The sequence below is a fragment of the Aythya marila genome (assembly GCF_965140915.1).
Source record: "Aythya marila genome assembly, chromosome: 3".
NCBI lineage: Eukaryota > Metazoa > Chordata > Aves > Anseriformes > Anatidae > Aythya > Aythya marila.
The window spans coordinates 117,358,213-117,376,472 of record NC_139044.1 but is presented as its reverse complement, the minus strand read 5'-3'; the positions used below and the strand labels follow the sequence as shown (position 1 = coordinate 117,376,472).

The 18,260-nt window shown below is 44.7% G+C and overlaps 1 protein-coding gene across 5 annotated transcripts in view; it reads right to left on the bottom strand.

Annotated features, from left to right (window-relative positions):
• KIF13B (kinesin family member 13B) overlaps positions 1-16,891 on the bottom strand; it is a 120,296-nt gene extending 103,405 nt beyond the window's left edge. For 4 of the 5 annotated variants that reach the window (XM_082756469.1, XM_082756471.1, XM_082756470.1 and 1 more), the window contains exons 1-2: positions 16,800-16,891; positions 7,732-7,825 (exon numbers count right to left, since the gene is read on the bottom strand). In XM_082756469.1, coding sequence (XP_082612595.1) covers positions 7,732-7,825; positions 16,800-16,854 — 149 coding nt within the window. In that variant the 5' untranslated portion in view covers positions 16,855-16,891. Of the gene's footprint in view, positions 1-7,731; positions 7,826-16,168; positions 16,323-16,799 lie in introns of those variants that run through there. The other variant, XM_082756473.1, reaches the window with a different exon arrangement.
• Positions 16,892-18,260: the final 1,369 nt, after the last annotated feature.

The window sequence follows — 18,260 nt, the reverse complement described above, 5'->3', positions numbered from 1 at the left end:
GTTGCCTTTCATGAGGATACAGCTCGTGTTAAAAGTAGCTTTCACTTACAATATGGGCACAGAGCTCATAAACAACAGATAATCCCAATTTACTATGGCCATAAAAAAGACAGAAATAAATAGGTGTGACCCGACTGGAGGGCGGGGGACTGTCTTTAAAAATCTGTCAGGCTCGCTGTTTTATTTCCTTCAGGAATATAAAATGGGATAAAGTTCTTTTCTAAGCGCACAGACACACGCGAGCTGGAGGTACGGTTAAAAGTTTTGTTAACATTTTAGTTCACACCAAAGATCTGTGTGGATGGTTTCTGCTTCCCGTTCTCACTTTTACTCGAGTCAAAGCGTGTGCGTTGTGCCAAGAACACTTCCTTGCATGGCCTGAAGTGCAGCAACCTCCTCCTCTCCTGGCAGAGCTCTTTACCTCTCAATTTTGCCCAAGATAAGTATTTCAGATGGCAAGCACTCACCTTGTGCAGTTTAATACCACCTCACTTGAACAACCGAGAGCTCTAGAGGAGCACAGTGACAGCACCTTCCATGCTGGCTGCTTAACCCTGCTCTCCTCCAGGCGTCATCCCAATCCTCCGTCCGTCCCAGATCCTCTCTGATTTAAGATCCTTCCAGGACAAGATGCCCTTCAGACTTCCAAGAAAGATGATGATTTCTAGGTACTGCAGCAACTCATCATCAGACATTTTTATCCAGATAATTTATTTTACATCAGAAGGCATTTTGCAGGGAAATGTAGCTGGCTGGCAGCTGAATGTAGTCCAGCTTTAATTTGCATATAAAGGAATGTGCTCTGTAATCTACTTTTATATGACTTCCTACACAATAAATTCTGTTAAAAGACTGAAGAAGTAACGGTTTTACCAGGAATCTATTCAACCATTTAAATAACTTTATCCATTTTTGAAGGTAAGACTTCAGCGTACTTTTCTGTCCTGTTCTAACTTATTCAGGCTGTTCAGTAAACCGATCAATAAATCAGATAATCAATTTAAAACATCAATAAATAAGTGTAGCAATATTAACGTCAGGGGGCTCATTGTAAATAACGATTTTACAGACCAGTGTCATGCTTGAAGTGAAAGTTGCAGGCACGGATGCAAGCGAGCAGCACAAGCAGACTCAGCAGTACGGGAAAACCTCCCAGCGCTGTTTTTGCAAACTTGAATTTCCTCCAAGCTGCTCTGCGCCCACAAAGCACCAGTCTGGATGCAGACAGAGGCAGGCTTCCCTTTCTTCTGCATGTCAGCTGGCAGCCTTGGGAATATGCACACACTGTCTCCCTCCCCCACAACTTCCTGGAACGTTTCTGCATTACGAAACCTCGCATGGATCTGCTCTCTGCAAGACAAAGCTGAGTTAACATCCAACCCCAAAATTGCATTCTCAGTTTGAGCTTTAGATAGCAGTAGGAACCCTTAATAGGAACAGGGCGAGCGAGTCCCCCTTAGCACCAGGAGGTAACGGGGCCAATTCTGAGCCTAATGCTGCCTCTGCACACTCCCATCCTAATCTGATTTGTCCCCATCCCGAGCAGTTTAGCACAGCAGGCATTAATTCGATGCCAGGAGCGATGCAGAGAGGCAGAGCAGCATGCGGCGCAGGCAGCCTTCCCCCATCTTCAAACAGAGTAATATTTCTTCATTTGAATTGCTCTGCAGTCGAACAGCAGCCACAGCACATCACACGAATGCTCAATATTCAATTTCTGGTTGTGTCCAACAGCTGATACTTCTAAGCAGCGTGTGCCAACAGCTGGGGACACACACACAAAGCACTGCCTAGGACGAGGCAGCTCTTCAAGAGGGTCTTACCTAACAGCAGGCAGGGTTATGGAGTGCTTTCAAGAAAATGTGTGTATTCTTCCTTAAATATTTACCAGTAATTGCCTCTTTTATGAGGGGGGCAAGGAGTTCTGCAGATTGACTCCGTATATAGCACTGCATTCAGACGTTTACTCCGTTTACTGATTATTCACATTCTTTCCTAAGGCAGAGCAACTGAAGCGTGCATCCCCGTGCACTCCCACTAACATATATTATTTTTAAAAGTCGGAATTTCCATTACCCCTGTGGTCAGCTTTTCCAGTCCATATTTATACACACGTACAAAAGAAGGCAGATATAATCACAGCAGCCTTTCCTCCCTGGGCACCTTGAATGTCTGCATGCTGTTCCAGAAGATATAGGGGAAATCATTATAATTGCACAAAAGCAGCAAAATAACTACAACCTAGAGAAAAACGATCACAAAACTTTTTGCTAACCCCTCTTTTAATTGAAGCTTTTGATTATTTTTGACTACTGTTGATTTTTTTTTGACTACTATGCCACATATGGGAGGTTGTGGGGTCTCCTCCAGAGATATTCAAGACCTGTCTGGACGTCTACCTGCTCTACGGAACCTGCTTTGGCAGAGGGGTTGGATCCGATGGACTCTTGAGGTCCCTTCCAACCCCTACAGTTCTGTGATACATCAAATATTTTAGTGAATTGTACGACTGATGATACGCTTCTTCACCAAATTTTGTTATAATTGGTTAATTCAACTTTTTCCACTGGTTAACGTACAGTCTTCCAAACCAGCACCCTACCCGTTTCTAGATTTTTGGAAATGCAATCTATTTACGTGCAAGTTTTGCCAGTTCACTGTTCAGGCACTTCCCATGTGATCAGCTACTCTAAGATTAGTATTTTCCACAGTCATCAAGCGAGCACAAGACCTGCAATACTCTGCACAGCGAGAGCTGAGAAGTCCTAACTTATTTTCAGCTTTCAGCAAGCTTTAAAGAAACTTTGAGCCACGCAAGGCAATGCAGGAAGCTGAAAGATGGCTTCACCTGTGCTCTGTGTGGACCAAAAGCTGTGTACCTGCTCAGGCAGAGCCACGCAGGAGCTTATCCTGCCTCTCAGCACGCACGCCCTGGCAAGGTGATCCCGAGGCTCCAGGCTGACGGCGAGCAGGGGCAGCTTGCGTGGGCTTGCACAGACGCCGTCTTCTGCCTCTTAGTAGCTGAGCAAAGAATAGGTGAGAGCAGAACCTGATAAGATCCTATTCAGCTCCAAATAGACTTTCTGAGCTTGGCAAAAGCTCTGCGTGCTGTACTCATTATTTAGCAGAGCATCTAGGCTGTTTTATGAACTTTCCGGTCAGATTAGAATACAAAGGTTGGCTCACCATACATATTTCAACTCCCAGGACCACAGCAGTAGTCTTTGCTAACTAGTAAGCCCTCACACACCTATTTTTATTTGATTTTTTTTAAATGTAGGGGTTCCACATGGTTATAAGCATTCATCCCTTCACCCTTAACCCTTCAAAATGAGCAAACTTATTGCACCAGGTCTTTGAGACACCCCAAATACTGTTCTCCAGTACCATTTTTCCCAACATCAAGATCATTGTCTTGGTCCTAATTTTCACTTCTTCAGAAGTCTTAAGAGCTTCCTCAGCTTTGTAAAAGGAAAAAAAAACAAAACCTTTCATCCAAAGATGACCTATGGAAAGATTTAACACACTGGACTATCTCATCCTAAACGATGCCAGAACTCCATCATTCATCTGATATCTGTAATTCATTACTTATTTGCTGCATAAGTAGGATTTTTTTTTTACTTGTTATTCTTCCTAAGTTCTGTGGACATTGGTTTTATTCTCTTAACAATCTTTTACCTCATAGAAGAACTTCAGGACTTTCCCTTTGCTGAATTATTACTGAATTATAAATGAAGTATTGTTGAATATTAGTAGCCACAACAAGGTAAGCATGAAAGGTGATCTTGTTTTAATTGCAAGGAAGTAGTCCAAAATCATTTTCCCCCACGAGTCTTCTTCAGGACTGTCATTTATCTCAAAAAAAAAAAAGGTGGGGGTAGAATTGGAACGGTAAAGAATCTTCTAAACATATAAAAGTATTCATCTGTAGGTAAAACATACCTGGGTTTTATCCAGTTCCTCAAAGCAGAAATCATCAAGCTCAGATTCTGAAAGGCTACAAAGATCCTCAAGTCTGACTAAGACACCAGCACGCACCTTCTCAGTTCTCTGGACTCCTTAGAAAACAATCGCATTGATTTTCTGTAGCTCAACTTCACAAGCAAACAGGTTTAAATCCTGAAACACATACCTTGCAAGTAAAAACACATCTGTTTGTGTTTAGATTGATAAAGATATTCCTTTATTTAAATATCTATTACAATGTGCTAATTGAAGATATTATTATAGTTGAAAAAGGGAAACCCAGCCTGCTTTACCATACTTGTCCACTTCAATTAGCTGCACTTGTTCCCTTGGAAAGTTTTTTTCCCATGTGCCAGCCTTTGGAATTGCTCTGTTCTGTAGAAGTAAAGCAGCTACAGTAAGAAGCAAAGCATCTATAAACCAGAAATAAAGACTAAAGTGCACAGAAGCTCCATTTCCTTTCATTTTTAAGTATATTCTCTTAATAAAAAGGCTCAACATTGGTTTGTTGGGCAGATTTATTAAAGCTTTGTTGTACAAATATCCCAGCTCCTTCACAAGCCTGCTCCGGACCGATACACAGCTGATTTGGAAGCATTCATCAACTACACACCAGCTACAGTTTTGCTTTCAGTATATGATAAAACTCCTTCTTCTGACCCATCAAAACAGGTCTTTTTAATAGGTTTGTTTTGGGAAAGGTAAAATCACAACACGAGCAAATTTATAGTAAAAAATAAATAAATAAATTGAAGAACCTAAAGTAATTAGAGTCTATTTAGTTGTTTTTCAAAAATAATTCTTACAAATATTCCAGTTGTTGCTGTCGGACTGATCTCCTTGTTTCAATCAGGATGAGTTCAGAGCCTCTTTCAACCCCTAGCCACCACGTAACCATGTTCAGAGCAACCTTTGCAGCCACAGTAAATCCAGTGCTGATAACTTTAGCCCTGACATTTGCAGCAGAGAACAACATAAAGCACACAGGTCACGCTGAGGGTGCTGCTCGTTTATACCCAACCCTTGGAGGTTCATACATCCTCAAAAGGGGAGATTTTGATTGAAAAAAAAGGTCATTATCTGGGGAAACTTGCAACAAAACTCCAGGAACTGTGGCAGATCATTTTAGAAAAGCAACTGAAGGAAAGGTTTTCCATTTCCATGCAGCACAATTTTCATTTTAATATGAGAAACCACAACTCAGCCAACCCAAGCCCAATATCCCAAGGTTGGTAACAAAGCCTACCCAGCCCAGAGGTCATCCAATTTTAAGACTGATCTTCTGCACAAGATCACTGAAACCAGTGGAGCACTCTTTCGGAAGACCTGAAAATGTTTCAACAGCAACTACATCAACGCAGTTTGCTGCCTCCACAAGTCAGGTCTCACACACCTCAGGCTGGGTATCCATCAAAACATGAAATGCATAGAGAGAGGATTTTCTGACTTCTTTTTCCTACAGGAAAGCAGACGGAGGTGGGTGTATCACTCAGGATCTCCGAAACCTACCTCTTGTCTTTAACCAAGAGATGATGGAGAACATTGGGTCAGGTATTTGCTGTTTTAACAACTCTGCCAGCAATATACCTATATAACAAATACACCTACCTGTGACCCGGGCTAATTCACTTATTAAAATGGTTATTTACACCTACCCATCTCCCAGGCTTGGTTTCTACCAGAGAATGGAAGTGGGAAAACGTACACATTTCCCAAAGTCACAGGTCGTTTTTCCAAATGTTGGCTGAGTCACACACAAGCAGGGATGGGACAGCAGATTTCTGCTCCTCAAAAATTCTTTTCCTGGTTCCTCAATTGACCTTACCATCTTAATGAGAAATGTAGATGTGGTTTTCAAACGTACTCTGCTTTGCAAGCATCTAAATAGTTTCTTTACAGTATTATTTTTCTTTTCTATACGGAAGTAAAAGAATATGAGGTTTGTCAGAATTCCCTGAGCTCACTTTGAGTGCTAGACAAGCCTAAAATCAAACTGATTGCATAGCACAACGCAAAGCTGTTGAGTGTGGATCTGGAAACAGACTCAGAATTTGAAAACAAACGAACCCCAAACTTAGAAAACCATAAATAAAACTAACTTCTTCTTTGAGCTGATACGGAATTCCTCTGATGGAGCTCAAGAAGCCAAGGCAATTTAGTGGCAGCCCCTCTCGAGGGGATTACGTTCTGGAGAGGATCCTGTTCCAAATCCTCACTGCTCCAACTGTGCTTCTGCGGATACGCTGTCTCCCTGTTTGCAGGCAAATCTTTGGGGCAGCTAATGGGCCTCCGCTTCTCTCCCTCGTATTAATCAGCCCGTCTAAATTCACTCTGCTTGCTGCTTAGATTAGCAATGGGCATTTGTGAAGATGCAAATGAGCCATTCTTCAGTCCAGGGCGCTGGGTTCTCACACAAGCCTCACCACCTTGCCTGGGAAGTCAAGGCGATTGCCAAACCATCCCTCCCTTGCTGGGGGGCACGATTTGCATTACGTTACTCTCACGACTGCAGCATGAAGGTTTTCAAACACACATTAGTGAGGATAAACCGCGCAGCATTCGCTTGGTTGCTGCATTTCAGAGACACTGGGAATAACGTCCTTAATACCGCTGACTAACCTGGCTTTTGAGAGTCTCCTTTTCCTGCCATTTTGAGTGGTTTGAGAGGCTCAAGTCAGCACAGGTATTTGGCAGCCGAACAATACACTTGTTTCTGGAGGAGGCAGATATGAATACAAACAAAACCACCCCGCCCCACACAGCCGTTTTTAAGGACCTCCTTAAAGCTCCAACCCCATTGTCTGCAGTAAGTCTTTTAGCTGGTGTCAACAGAAAATGCACACTGCAATTGACTCAGTTGATTATGGTGGCTCTTTGGCATGTTACTACTTGGGGTTGGTGAAGTCCAACAGCGTCCTTTACCCCATTTGAGATCTACAGCACAGCTTTACACGACAAAACTACAACACATTGCATTCAAACAACACTCTTCTGTGTGTTTAGCTGAGTTTCTCTCAGTTCTGTCACCCCCCCCTCTTTTTTTTTTTTTTTTCCTCCAAGAATACAGATTCGGATCGATTGTACATAGCCAGGAACAGCTTTTGCCTTTTCCTGGACCAGTTATTTTGTTTCACGCACACAAGCTTTTCATTTCCTTCCCTTGCAAACAAGCAATAAATTAACTGCTCCCAACCTTCGCCCTACCAACAATGACACGACTTTTCAGTTTCACAATAATGGAACAAATTGATGCCCGTCACTCCACTAGTCCCTGCCTTAGCCACTGCTCCAAGTATTTCTGATGCATTTTTGATGCCCCACCACCGTTAAGACCCTCGAGAGCTACACCTCTCGAGCATGTTCCTGTGTCCCTTCATACAGACATATGAAGTTCAAGCCCATGATGACAAAATAACTGTGAAGATAAATTTCATTCCAAAACGACCAACTGTGCCCTGCTCAAACGATTTTGCAGATTTAAATATCTTCAGTCCCATAACAGCACACGAGAAGGAATGAAAGAGTTCAGACCCATTAATTGCTAACACATTGTTTAGTGCAGGAAGCAAACGCGCATTTTAAAAGGCAGTGCTTGCTTTTCAAAGCATCTTCCCAGCATGGCACCGTCAGGTTTACTTTCTAGATGCTGGTAACTACATCACAGAAGGAATATGAAAGCCCTCTATGAAGGCCTACATTTCCCGGTTGTCAGCCTCATATTTAATTTATGAAACCTGACCTTCCTCATTCAAAATATCTTACCTGGCATCTCCTTTCGAAAGGTTGGTGTTTACGGGGTGAAGAATAACCTTGTTTGCATCCACATCCACCACGCATTTTGTATGCAGATCAAGCTCTAGAAAGAAATGAGAAAGTGTCAAGTGCTGCTCTTAAAGCTCCCGGATTATATCCACCATTACTTCCTCCAGACACCAAATTTATTCATGCAGCCTGACAGCCACCCATCAGCTAGAGAATAGCAACAGGACTACTGCCAAATTCCTCTCATGGAGATATTCTGCTGGGATGGATTCTGTCCAGCTTTAAAGCACGTGCTCTTTTCACGCCAAGGAGGAGCACTTTAGGGTTTGCTGACGGTGGATCAGCAGATACCAGGCGGTATGAAATGTCTGCAGGGGAGAGAAACGTTAGGCATGGGACCACTTGGACAGATCTCCTGATTTCCCTCCGAGCTGTCTCAATGCTTGGAGGAAAAGCTGCCCCAACAATCTGCAGCACATTTTCCCAGCCACTCATGTGATACCGCAGCACCCCGTGTCAGCTGTCCGTCCTGGGCACCTGCTTGGGGAAATTCAAGTCCCATCAAAATTAATTTAGGTCTGAGTGTGTAAAAAGGGGCTTAGCCCACCCCACAGGCTCCAAGGCAGCTGGAAAGGCCAACCCTTCCAAATGATGCTGAGCAATGGGATATGACCTATGAGTAATAGGAATATTTGGAGTAAATCCCCATTCTTAGCGGAAGAGGTGGAGGAAATAAAATAAAAGCTTCAGATAACGCCGACAACCATGCAGGGTATCCACCCAACAACAAATGAATTAGATATAAAAAAGCAAACTGCTACTTGCAGCCCAAATCCCTGCCTACAGACTACGGGCTCTGGACATGAGCGGTGCAGTCCTGTCTTCTTACACCGATGCTGAGCCTGGAAAGTGAACCCAAATGTTGGTGCCTACAAAAGGGAGACACAAATGGGACACCCCGAATGCTCTCGTGTGCTGTGATGGCAAGAGGCTACGCACAACCGCCTCCATAAAGGATTCAGCACCTCACCTGAATCACCGAAATATGCTCGCGTCTAATCACGTTAATTATAATCCTCATCTTCCTTCATCTCTGCTCCTTCCTTCTTCGTCACCTCTGCCTGCTCTTTTACCTCGCAGCACCTTATAAACTCACACTGCAGATCTCTCAGGCAAAGAGAGGTTTCATTTATTGCAGGGCACCTCACAGATGTCTTTCTACTGTTAAATAATGTAAGAGGAAGTTTCTTTCCTTTACTTTTTGTAAGAGATGTGATACATCTTTCACTATTTGAAAGACAGCAAAGAAAGCCAAAGCACGAGATTACCAGTCAGAGCAGGCAGCCACATGAAAATGAATCTGGAATTCTTTCTGAACAAAACTTCTCCTCTGTTATTAAACTCCGCTTTTGTGGAAGGAAGAGACAGACAAGTTTCAGAAGCTGCTGTTTATTTTAATTTCTCTCCACACCCTGAAAGCCAATTTACCTAACATGAATACGCAACGCATGCTTGCTTAGCTCCAATTATACTCTTCGTACGTCCCAGATCTGACATGCCACTTTATCTTGGTCTGGCTGGTTAGTGATTAACGTTCTGCGTTGCAGTGACCTGCTTTTCCTCAACCACGGACCAAGGTTTTTATATGCTACTTCCCTTATGCAAAGCAGAAGGCTCGCTCTGGGTGCAAGCGCTGTGGCCGCTGTTTTTTTAATCTACCTCCTGAGAGAGAATGCTGATGGCAGGTCTCACATCCACAACTGCCCACAAAACTCGAGGTCTTGTAGATCTCTGTGTGAAATACCTCTAGGAGAGCACACAAACGGGATACAGGAGGTACTCAGAGTGACACCCTCGCAGGAAAAGAGAGACAATTCAAATCCAACACATCATATAAAGCACACCTTGCCTGCTGCCATCTGAATGTTAAAATCCCTTATCTGGGGATCGTACACGCAGGGCACAGATGTGGTGAGTCAAGCTAACAGCCAGGCAGGGAACAGTCCTCCTGGCTACGTGTGCCTCTGGCTTATCTGCCACCACTGCCATGCTTGCCGGACTCCTCTGCAAGTCATTAAGTTGCTTCCTTGGCAGAAAACCACCCAACGGTAGAAAAGGGATGTGTTCGGGCACTACAGGAGGTTACATCAGCCCAGTGAGAGGTCTGAAGAGCGCCAAAGGCAGTGCAAACAGGAGTGTACAGGGGGACTCAGGAGGCAGAAGTGCAAGCCCTTCTCCTGGCTGAGCCTGAACTGCCACCCCAGCTCGTGGTGTCCCAGGGAACAAACCCTAAGAAAAGGTTTTATTCAGCCTCCAAGCTGGGTTACCTATCAGATCTCCTTAAGGACATGTATTCCAGTTACCTAGGCAAAAATTTCACAGGGCAGCTCTTCTTTTTGCTGAAAAAGTAGTTTAAAACTCGTTTCCACAGCGCATCGTATACTTCCTACAAATTCTGTCTCCATTGCCACACGTATTCTTTGGTTTCTTATATCTTTAACGATCCCGGTAGGCTCAGAGATGAATCTTCCAGTAGCCACCACTGCAAATCCTATCATCATTTCCACCTCATTAAGTCTTCAATGTCATTAAAGCAGGTTATTCTGATAGACAAATTATCTTCCCCCTCTTTTTCATACGATCCCACGTGCTCCGCCCTTACTTTTACCAGTTTCAGCATCTCCCCAGCCAGCAGTGCTCTCGCTGCCCCTGCACAACAAGCACCATCAGGTTGCCTCAAAGCAAGAGGATAAGCAAAACCCCTGATTAGTTCATCTCCCAGCGAGGAGTCGTTTGTCAGGGATGGGGATTATTGTTTCTTTCCATGTAGATGTAGATAAGTTTTTGGTGTTTTCCTCTTCCAGGCAGCATGACATCGAGAAGTGAAACGATGACAGAAGTGGCTCGTTCAGTCAAGCTCTGGAGGTTTATGCCAAATATTGTGGCTCTGTGTTTTCATCATTAAACCACCAAGACTTCAAAATCTCACCTATTATTATTCCCAACCTGCTTCTACCTTCACTCATTAATCACCGAGCAAACACAATCAACTGCTCATTTGCTTCATCAAATCAAGAAACTCATCAGCTAATTGCCTTTCAGAAAATCAGAACTCAAACTCTCGGCATCTCAAGAAACGTGCATTGAGGGGAACGAAAGCTTCCTCCATCGCTTCAGTGTAAGGGAATTGTGATGTTCATAATAAACAGGTAACATCTTGGTCATTTTTCCACGTTTAGAGCTGTAGAAGTTGCTCAGAGAAGCTGGGCTGAGCATAAAACTCGTTGCCAAGCCATGTGCATCCCAGCTCCTCACAGAGTTGCCTTTTTATTTTACTTACTACCCTAAAAAAGTCATCCCCTTAAAGGCTACCAGGCAAAACGATCCCCAGCGACAGCCTTCACAGGGAGGTTTGAGATGATTTTAAAAGGAAAGATGATACAGTAAGGAAATTTGTCTGCAATTTGTTAAATTAGTGGTTGGGAACACAGCATAACGGCTTTCAGTCCAACAACTGGAGTAGCCAAAATGTCTGTTGTGACAGCCTCCCATATCTTCCTCCATTTGATCCTAAATCCTACTGAAACAAAGATGTGAACCTGGTGCTATAAGCCAGGTTGAATAAAACCTGCACCAGATTCTTCCTGGTCCTACTACTGAGTGCAGGGCAGCTGCAGAAAGGTCTCCTCAGAGACAGGACATTGGGCTCGGCAGTGTCACTGGGAACCAGCACGGGCTTCAGAGAAATTAACTGGGGTGAAAAAAAATACAATATGAAAGGCTTGAAGTGCACGTACCAAGCTCGTAAGTCAAAACTGGCCCCAAATACAAAAGCTCAGAATAATCTCCTGTAAAGACTGAGACGACAGAAATTGTGTTTTGTAAATTGCCAGCAGATTTGCACAAGCTTAACATTCCCTTGAAGGTTAGAACCGGAATGTCGTGCCTTCGAGTGGCACTGAATAAGGAATTAGTCAGTTTCCTCTGCCTTCCTCAGTCCCAAAAAGCAAACAGCAAACTGAAAAATGTTTAAATACTCATTTAAAAATATTTTCAAGTTTATTTATCGCACGCTAAGTGAAAGTCAACTAAAAAAAAAAAAAGCCCACGAGGCTGTTGTTTGCTTTTGTTGCTGCTTTTTCAGAAAGCTGGAAGCTAGTTCAAACACAACAGGTCCCCACGTCTCCCCGCCAGTGTTTGTTGCCTTAAGAGTGATTTTTATCTTTGCCCTTCGCTATGCAGAAGCCAACACAAATAAAGGGGAAACCAACTGGCTATACAACAGAGAACGAAAATAACTTATAGCTAAATGACAGTGCTAGGAGCTTAAATGAAAAAAAAAATAGTTAGCCTAATAGCACTCTTAGGACATTAATTATAGACCACACTAATTTCCACATTCAGGACAAAAATGCTACACTGATTTTCCTTGTCTCTTAAGCAAGTCTAAGGAGGCATCTTTCAAGCTCCTCTGCTATACATTCACTGCACAAATATCGTTCATGAAATTTTCAGTCTGCAGCAATTAGAGGGCATCAAATATGCATGAGTGCATCTGGCGGGGCACACGATAGCATCTCCACGATGAGGTGTACGTCAGCTCACGCAGGAGCACGGCCGCAAGCAAGCCCTTCGCTTGCTAACACTACTTCATCCAAAGGGTAAAAATTGTTTGGTTGTTCATTTGGCCTTCTGCTGTTTCATCTTCTGCAAGAGAGCTTGCCAAACAGCTTCAGGGACGGCACTCCGTGTACCTGAACATTAACCTGGCTCGTGGTCAGTGCTGCGTGCGCTGCTCAGCTCCCAGGACCAAGTGACTTCATCGGGCTGGTGGCTTTCTGATGCCTTCTTGGTGGCTTTCTTGTTTCAGCTTCAAAGTTCCTGGCTGAGGAATGCAAGGTGAAACACCGACTCTGCGTGCTTTGCCCATTTGTCACCCTTCCTCCAGGTTAACCCGGCTCACACCACAAACACTGTTTCAGAGGTTACCAACAACCAACAGGAAGCACTACGAAGCCTGGCTGCTCGTTTATCACAAGGTTTATGGGGAAGGGCAGCCTGGTGCTTTGTACACCGCCATCAGAACACTACAGGTGCCGTTTCGTTTACCCTAACACCATAATTAACCTTATAAGACTGCTTGCACAAACCCCGATTTACAGATAAAACGTTTCTGTTGCAATCTTTGCTGGAAAAAAAAAAAAACAAACAAATACAAAAGAACCGCCCCTGTCTCCTCCTCCCCGCAAGACATTTCAATGGACTGAGAATGCAACCTCCTCCAGAGAGTAGGAGGACAGCAAAGCAGCACCTAACACCCCACTCAGCTTGTAGACAGGGCAGCAAATTCCTTCCTTGCAAGCACTGCTGGTAGCAGCTTTATCATCAATGAACAACAGCTGAACCCAGAAACTAGTCCAGATGAACATATTTTAACATGATAGACACCAATGACTATTTAAAAGCAACCCAGAGATGTCCACTGGAAGCCATCGACCCCGTGCCACAGTGCCACAAACCTGCAGGAAGAGAGGATGCCCACGCTACGCTCGGTTGATTCACAGACACAGAAACACAAGGATTTGAACCTACTTATGGGATGCTTCTATAACAACATCACCTGAAAACAAAATATTCAGTAAGACAGATCTTAAATAAAAAGCCTCACGCTGTCTTTTGCTTTGCTTCATGGTATGGCTTGAGCTCTACGCAGCAGTTACCTGAAACGTAATGAATATCTAAGTGAAGTGAAGCACTGACAATGTTCATAAAGGGAAACCCACTGCTACTCTAAAATACGACACCAGAAGTTACTGAGTGTTAGGAAAAGCCCATCTGAACAAGTGGTGCAGTAGGAAATATTTTAGCGAACGACATACTGCAATAAAACCAAGGAAAAAAAGACTTTAAGAGTCTTATTAATTAAAACAAGCTGAACTATTTCCTTTATAACTGCATGTTAATTGAGATCTCTGCTTGCAAAGTACAAAAAAAGATGTCATGATTGCTACCTACAAGAGCTTACAACTTCAGAAATGTGATGCTGCAGGTGAAAAGACCCAGAACTTGTTTTATAAATCGTGGCTTCCATGCACAGCCTGTAGGACTGGGGTCTAACCTGAAGCAAGATGCAAAAAAAATAATAGTCTAAATAAAAAAAATAATTCAAGTGCAATTATGAATGCTTCCCCTCACTGCTAAAAATTCGTACTGTAAGCTTACTTAAGGGATTGCCACTTCACATGGGACTGGAGCAGGACCCTCAATAGGATCGCCTTGAAATGCAAGTCCTTTCACCAGCTATTTGATGGAGAAATCCCTCTAACGTGCACGCAGAACCTGTTACACTTTTATGAGCTGTATAAATTAGGAACGTTAAACATACCGCTTTTATTAACCCAATAAACCCTCGCCTTAAGAAATTCATAATTCAAGCACTACAGACAACCACCACCACCACAAGTAAACACTGAGAATATATTCCAGAGCTTCAACTCCTACGGTTGGAGCCATCTGACAGGTTTGCAGTTTTAAGCCCTTCGGTTCAGAGGGAAGGGAAAGAACATTACTCGTGACCCTGAAGAAAACAAATACTTGCTTCAGGTCCAAAGCCCCAGAACTTCATCCAAACGTTATTAAGAACAAAGTGCAGATTAAAGAGTTTCCAAGAAAGCCGCCACTTGCCTCACGGCTTATTAAAAGAGCAAAGCCACAGAAGTCTCACAGCTAGCTGACTCGTAAGAAAATCAGTTACACAAATTCTTAAATTTAACATCGTGGTGGTGAGAAAATAGTAAGTTTCTTATCGCTGCCTGTTTCTACAACTTCTAAAAACATCAGAAATACTGTACAGAAGTTATCAGTTGTTTAAAACTGCCTCTAACATCTGGATCACAGCAAATAACCTGATTAAAAAAATAAATAAATTATGTCAGGACAGTTTGTTTGGGGGAGGAAAAAGAAGTTGATTTTTCTTAGTCTAGGCTTGCATGGCTTTAGCTATCACCCACAAAATAACAGGATGCTTCACAGGTGCAGAGCTGTTCTTATAGAGGAGAGGGAATGCCCCGAGTGCCGAGCTACGTGAGGGATGTGGCATCTGAATCCCCTTTCTCTCTTGTGAACAGCAAGGGTGATACCTGAATATCCATCGCTCCTGGATGAGCCACCTCATAACAAGGCTCCAGCAAGTCTCTCCAGTCCATTACTTTTTAAATTTATAGAGAATAAGGTGGTTCTGATAACAATATATCCCTCATTCTCCCAAATACGTACACCTCCAACTCTATAACCATCCAGCCCTTTCTTCCCCTTTATTCTCACCACTTGGTCCTCCACCTCCTCCACGTATGCTCTCTGCAGATCTCAGTCTCTAGCTGGAAATAGCCTGAAGACCACTACACGTGCACAAAGTCAGGGCTGAACATATGCAAAACACATGCCGGGAGGGAAAGGTGCGTTAGTCACCCTTGGAGATTCACAACTTGACAGAAGCTGTGCGGCCTCATCAAGCTCGATCTGCTCTGAGCAGGGCATGGGACTAGAGACCTCCAGAGGTCCCTTCCACCCTGAATCAATTTATAATCCCCTAATCCAGGGAGTGAAGAGTACAACACAGAAGATGTCTGGGGCATAGCCAAGGAAATGACCCATGACAGGAAAGGGACATGAGCAAGAGGAAAGACCGTGACTATCCCCAAAACGGGGCACCACCTTCCAGGTCATACAATCACAGAATTATTAAGGGTAGAAAAGCCCTCCAAGATCATCTGGTCCAACCATCCCCCTACCACCAATGTCACCACCAAACCATGTCCCCAAGCACCACGTCCAACCTCTCCTCGAACACCCCCAGGGACGGGGACTCCACCACCACCCTAACCTGTCCCATGCCAGCTCCCAACATCTCACCCTCACCGTCCCTCTCCCTTCACCCACCGATTCCCCACAAGGAGGACGTGTTCTCCCTCCATTTTGAGCACTGTTGCTTTAAAAAAATATTAAAAAAACACAGATTGTGGTCAAACTACCCTTAGCTGACCTAATCCACCAGACCACAGGGATATCAACACCATCTCCTTTACTTTGCATGAGGTTCTCAACAGCTCTTGCAAACTTAGTTTGACAAAAGCTTTTATTTTAAAAGGTAGGGAAATATTTTATTCAGCAACTTTTTTATTATTATTATTATTGCTCACTGGAAGGAGTTAAAGAATTATTCTGTTCCCGATCAGATAGGAGATAAAGGGCTTTATATTTCCTTCCCCTTTTCGCTCCAGCTATTAACCTGCCTTCCCTCGATCCCCTTTCCCCAGAAGGAGAGGCCTTGGCACACTTCTGTGAGAATGTGGGAAAACAAAACCTTACACGTTCCTTGGACTGCTGCCTCCTTCCTCACCTCCCCGCTCCCCGGCTGCGGTTCCCTTTTCGTACTTACTTCCTCGTAATCTCGAGCAAGTTTTTCTAATTAGGACGAGTCATAAACATTTAAGCAGATGCCCGGACGGCGGCGTGATTAACGAAACCCTCAGGCGAGTTTCGTTGAGAGGGGAAAAAGAAAATAAGTCATAATAATAAAAGGAAAACAAAGCAGCAAAAGCTTTTCTCCTCAATTCACACTTCCTCTTCCACGTTTGTTTTTCCCTTGGGGTGCCTCTGTCAGGCGCTCAACTCCGTCCCGGCGAGGGGAAGAAGTAAAAAAAAAGCACAGGGAAAATATAGAAATGAAGGAATTTTGCCCCAAAACCTCAGAGAGGAGGGTTTGGAGGAAGGCTGTGAAACAGGTGCGGGAGGCGTGCCCCACAAAAAGCCCTCAAAAGGGGCGGAATGAGGGAAAAATAAGTTGGGTTTTGAGGAGAAGGGGTGGCAGAGATGTGTGTGTGGGGGGGGAAGGTTCCCTCAGCCGCACGGCCCTACTGAGGTGACAGCCGCAGCTGGACCCCACAGAGGGCCACCACACGGGACAGACGGACATGAGGACACACGGACACCACACGGGACACACGGACACCCCCCCCGCCCCCCTGCCCGGCGCTGAGGGGAGGGGGGGAGGAAGGAAGGGCTCTCACCTCGTCGGTTCATGGGGCGGACTCGCACCGCCACCTTCACTTTGGAGTCCCCCATCGCGCCCCCCCCCCGCCCCCTCGGTCCCCCTTTCGGCCCCTCCTCGGTTTTCGTCTGCGGAGGGACGAGAAGCGGCGGCGGCAGCGGCGGCGGAGCGGGGAGGAGCGCGGAGCCGGGCGAGCCCGGCAGGCGGTGGGAGGGAGGCACCGCGCCTGACCAACGTCCGGCCGGACTACAACCCCCAGAGTGCAACGCGGCGGGCCGGCCGGGAGAACGGGGGGTGGAGTGGCGCGGTGCGCGATGGGAGTTGTAGTCCGGCCGTGCTGTTGTGGAATGGGGGCGGGGTTGTATTCTGGGAGATGTAGTCCTCGGGGAAAGAGGTGTGGGGTGGAGGCCGAATTGTGGTTTTGGGTGCTGGTAGGGTGCCTCCAGGTGATGCCACTCGTTTACCACTGACCTGTGTCACACCTCAGTCCCCAGAAGCACCCTGAGACCTTTTGAGGGGAACACAATCATTTTTCATGATGCACACAAGCAGCTTTCCACACCGCTTTTGGGGTTAAACTTGTCTGTTTTGGTCATCTCCCTCTCATGTTCACCTGCTGGGTGAACATGACGTCCCCTGCTGCACCCTCATGGGTAGCAAAACTGCAGCTTTGGTCACTGAACCAAGACATTTCTATAGAAATAAATAAATAAATGGAAGTTTTGTACCTTTTTGAGTGCTGGGATGAGCGTGTGTGAAGATGGTATAGGTATAGTATAGGTGTATAGGTGACAATGTTTGACGTGATAGCTTATATTGAGTGTCTGATAACTTGGTGTTCATTACAAGAATTCACAGTAATAAGGGTGCAACAACCAAGCCTGAAAATCCTAAGTTATCTACTATTTCGGAGCGTACCCACTGTGAGGAGACGGGATTGAGACAAAAACCTCAGCTCACCGCAATATTTACTGAAGCAACACGGCCTTGCTTTGCTGCTCCGGGGGATTTCTGGCTATTAGAAATCATGTTAAAGATCCCATCACATTAAAGATCATTAATGACAACCCAGTCATTAATCAAACCCGTGGATTTAACGATGATCAGGTCTGGCTTCTCAGAGCAACACACTGTGGCCACGTCATTAACTGGCTCGCTTAGCGAAGGCAGCTCACTAAAATAATAAATAAATAACCAGAGGTAGTTCGAACACTATTAGAATTTCTTCCCATCAGATAGCCCAACTGCTCGACTGCAGCCACTGCTCACAAAGAGCAAGAAAGAGACTAATGCAGAGATGCAAAATCTCATTTAAATGGTCACGGTTGGAAAACCTTGTCACTGCTATTTTAGTTCAAAACAAGGGCTCTCTCTGTGGTATTTTGAAAGGCCAGATTTCAGCGAGGACAGAAAGAAATATTCAGAATTGTACTCCCATCAACATCAAGGACAGGGACAAGGCTTCGTGACAGTGACAGAA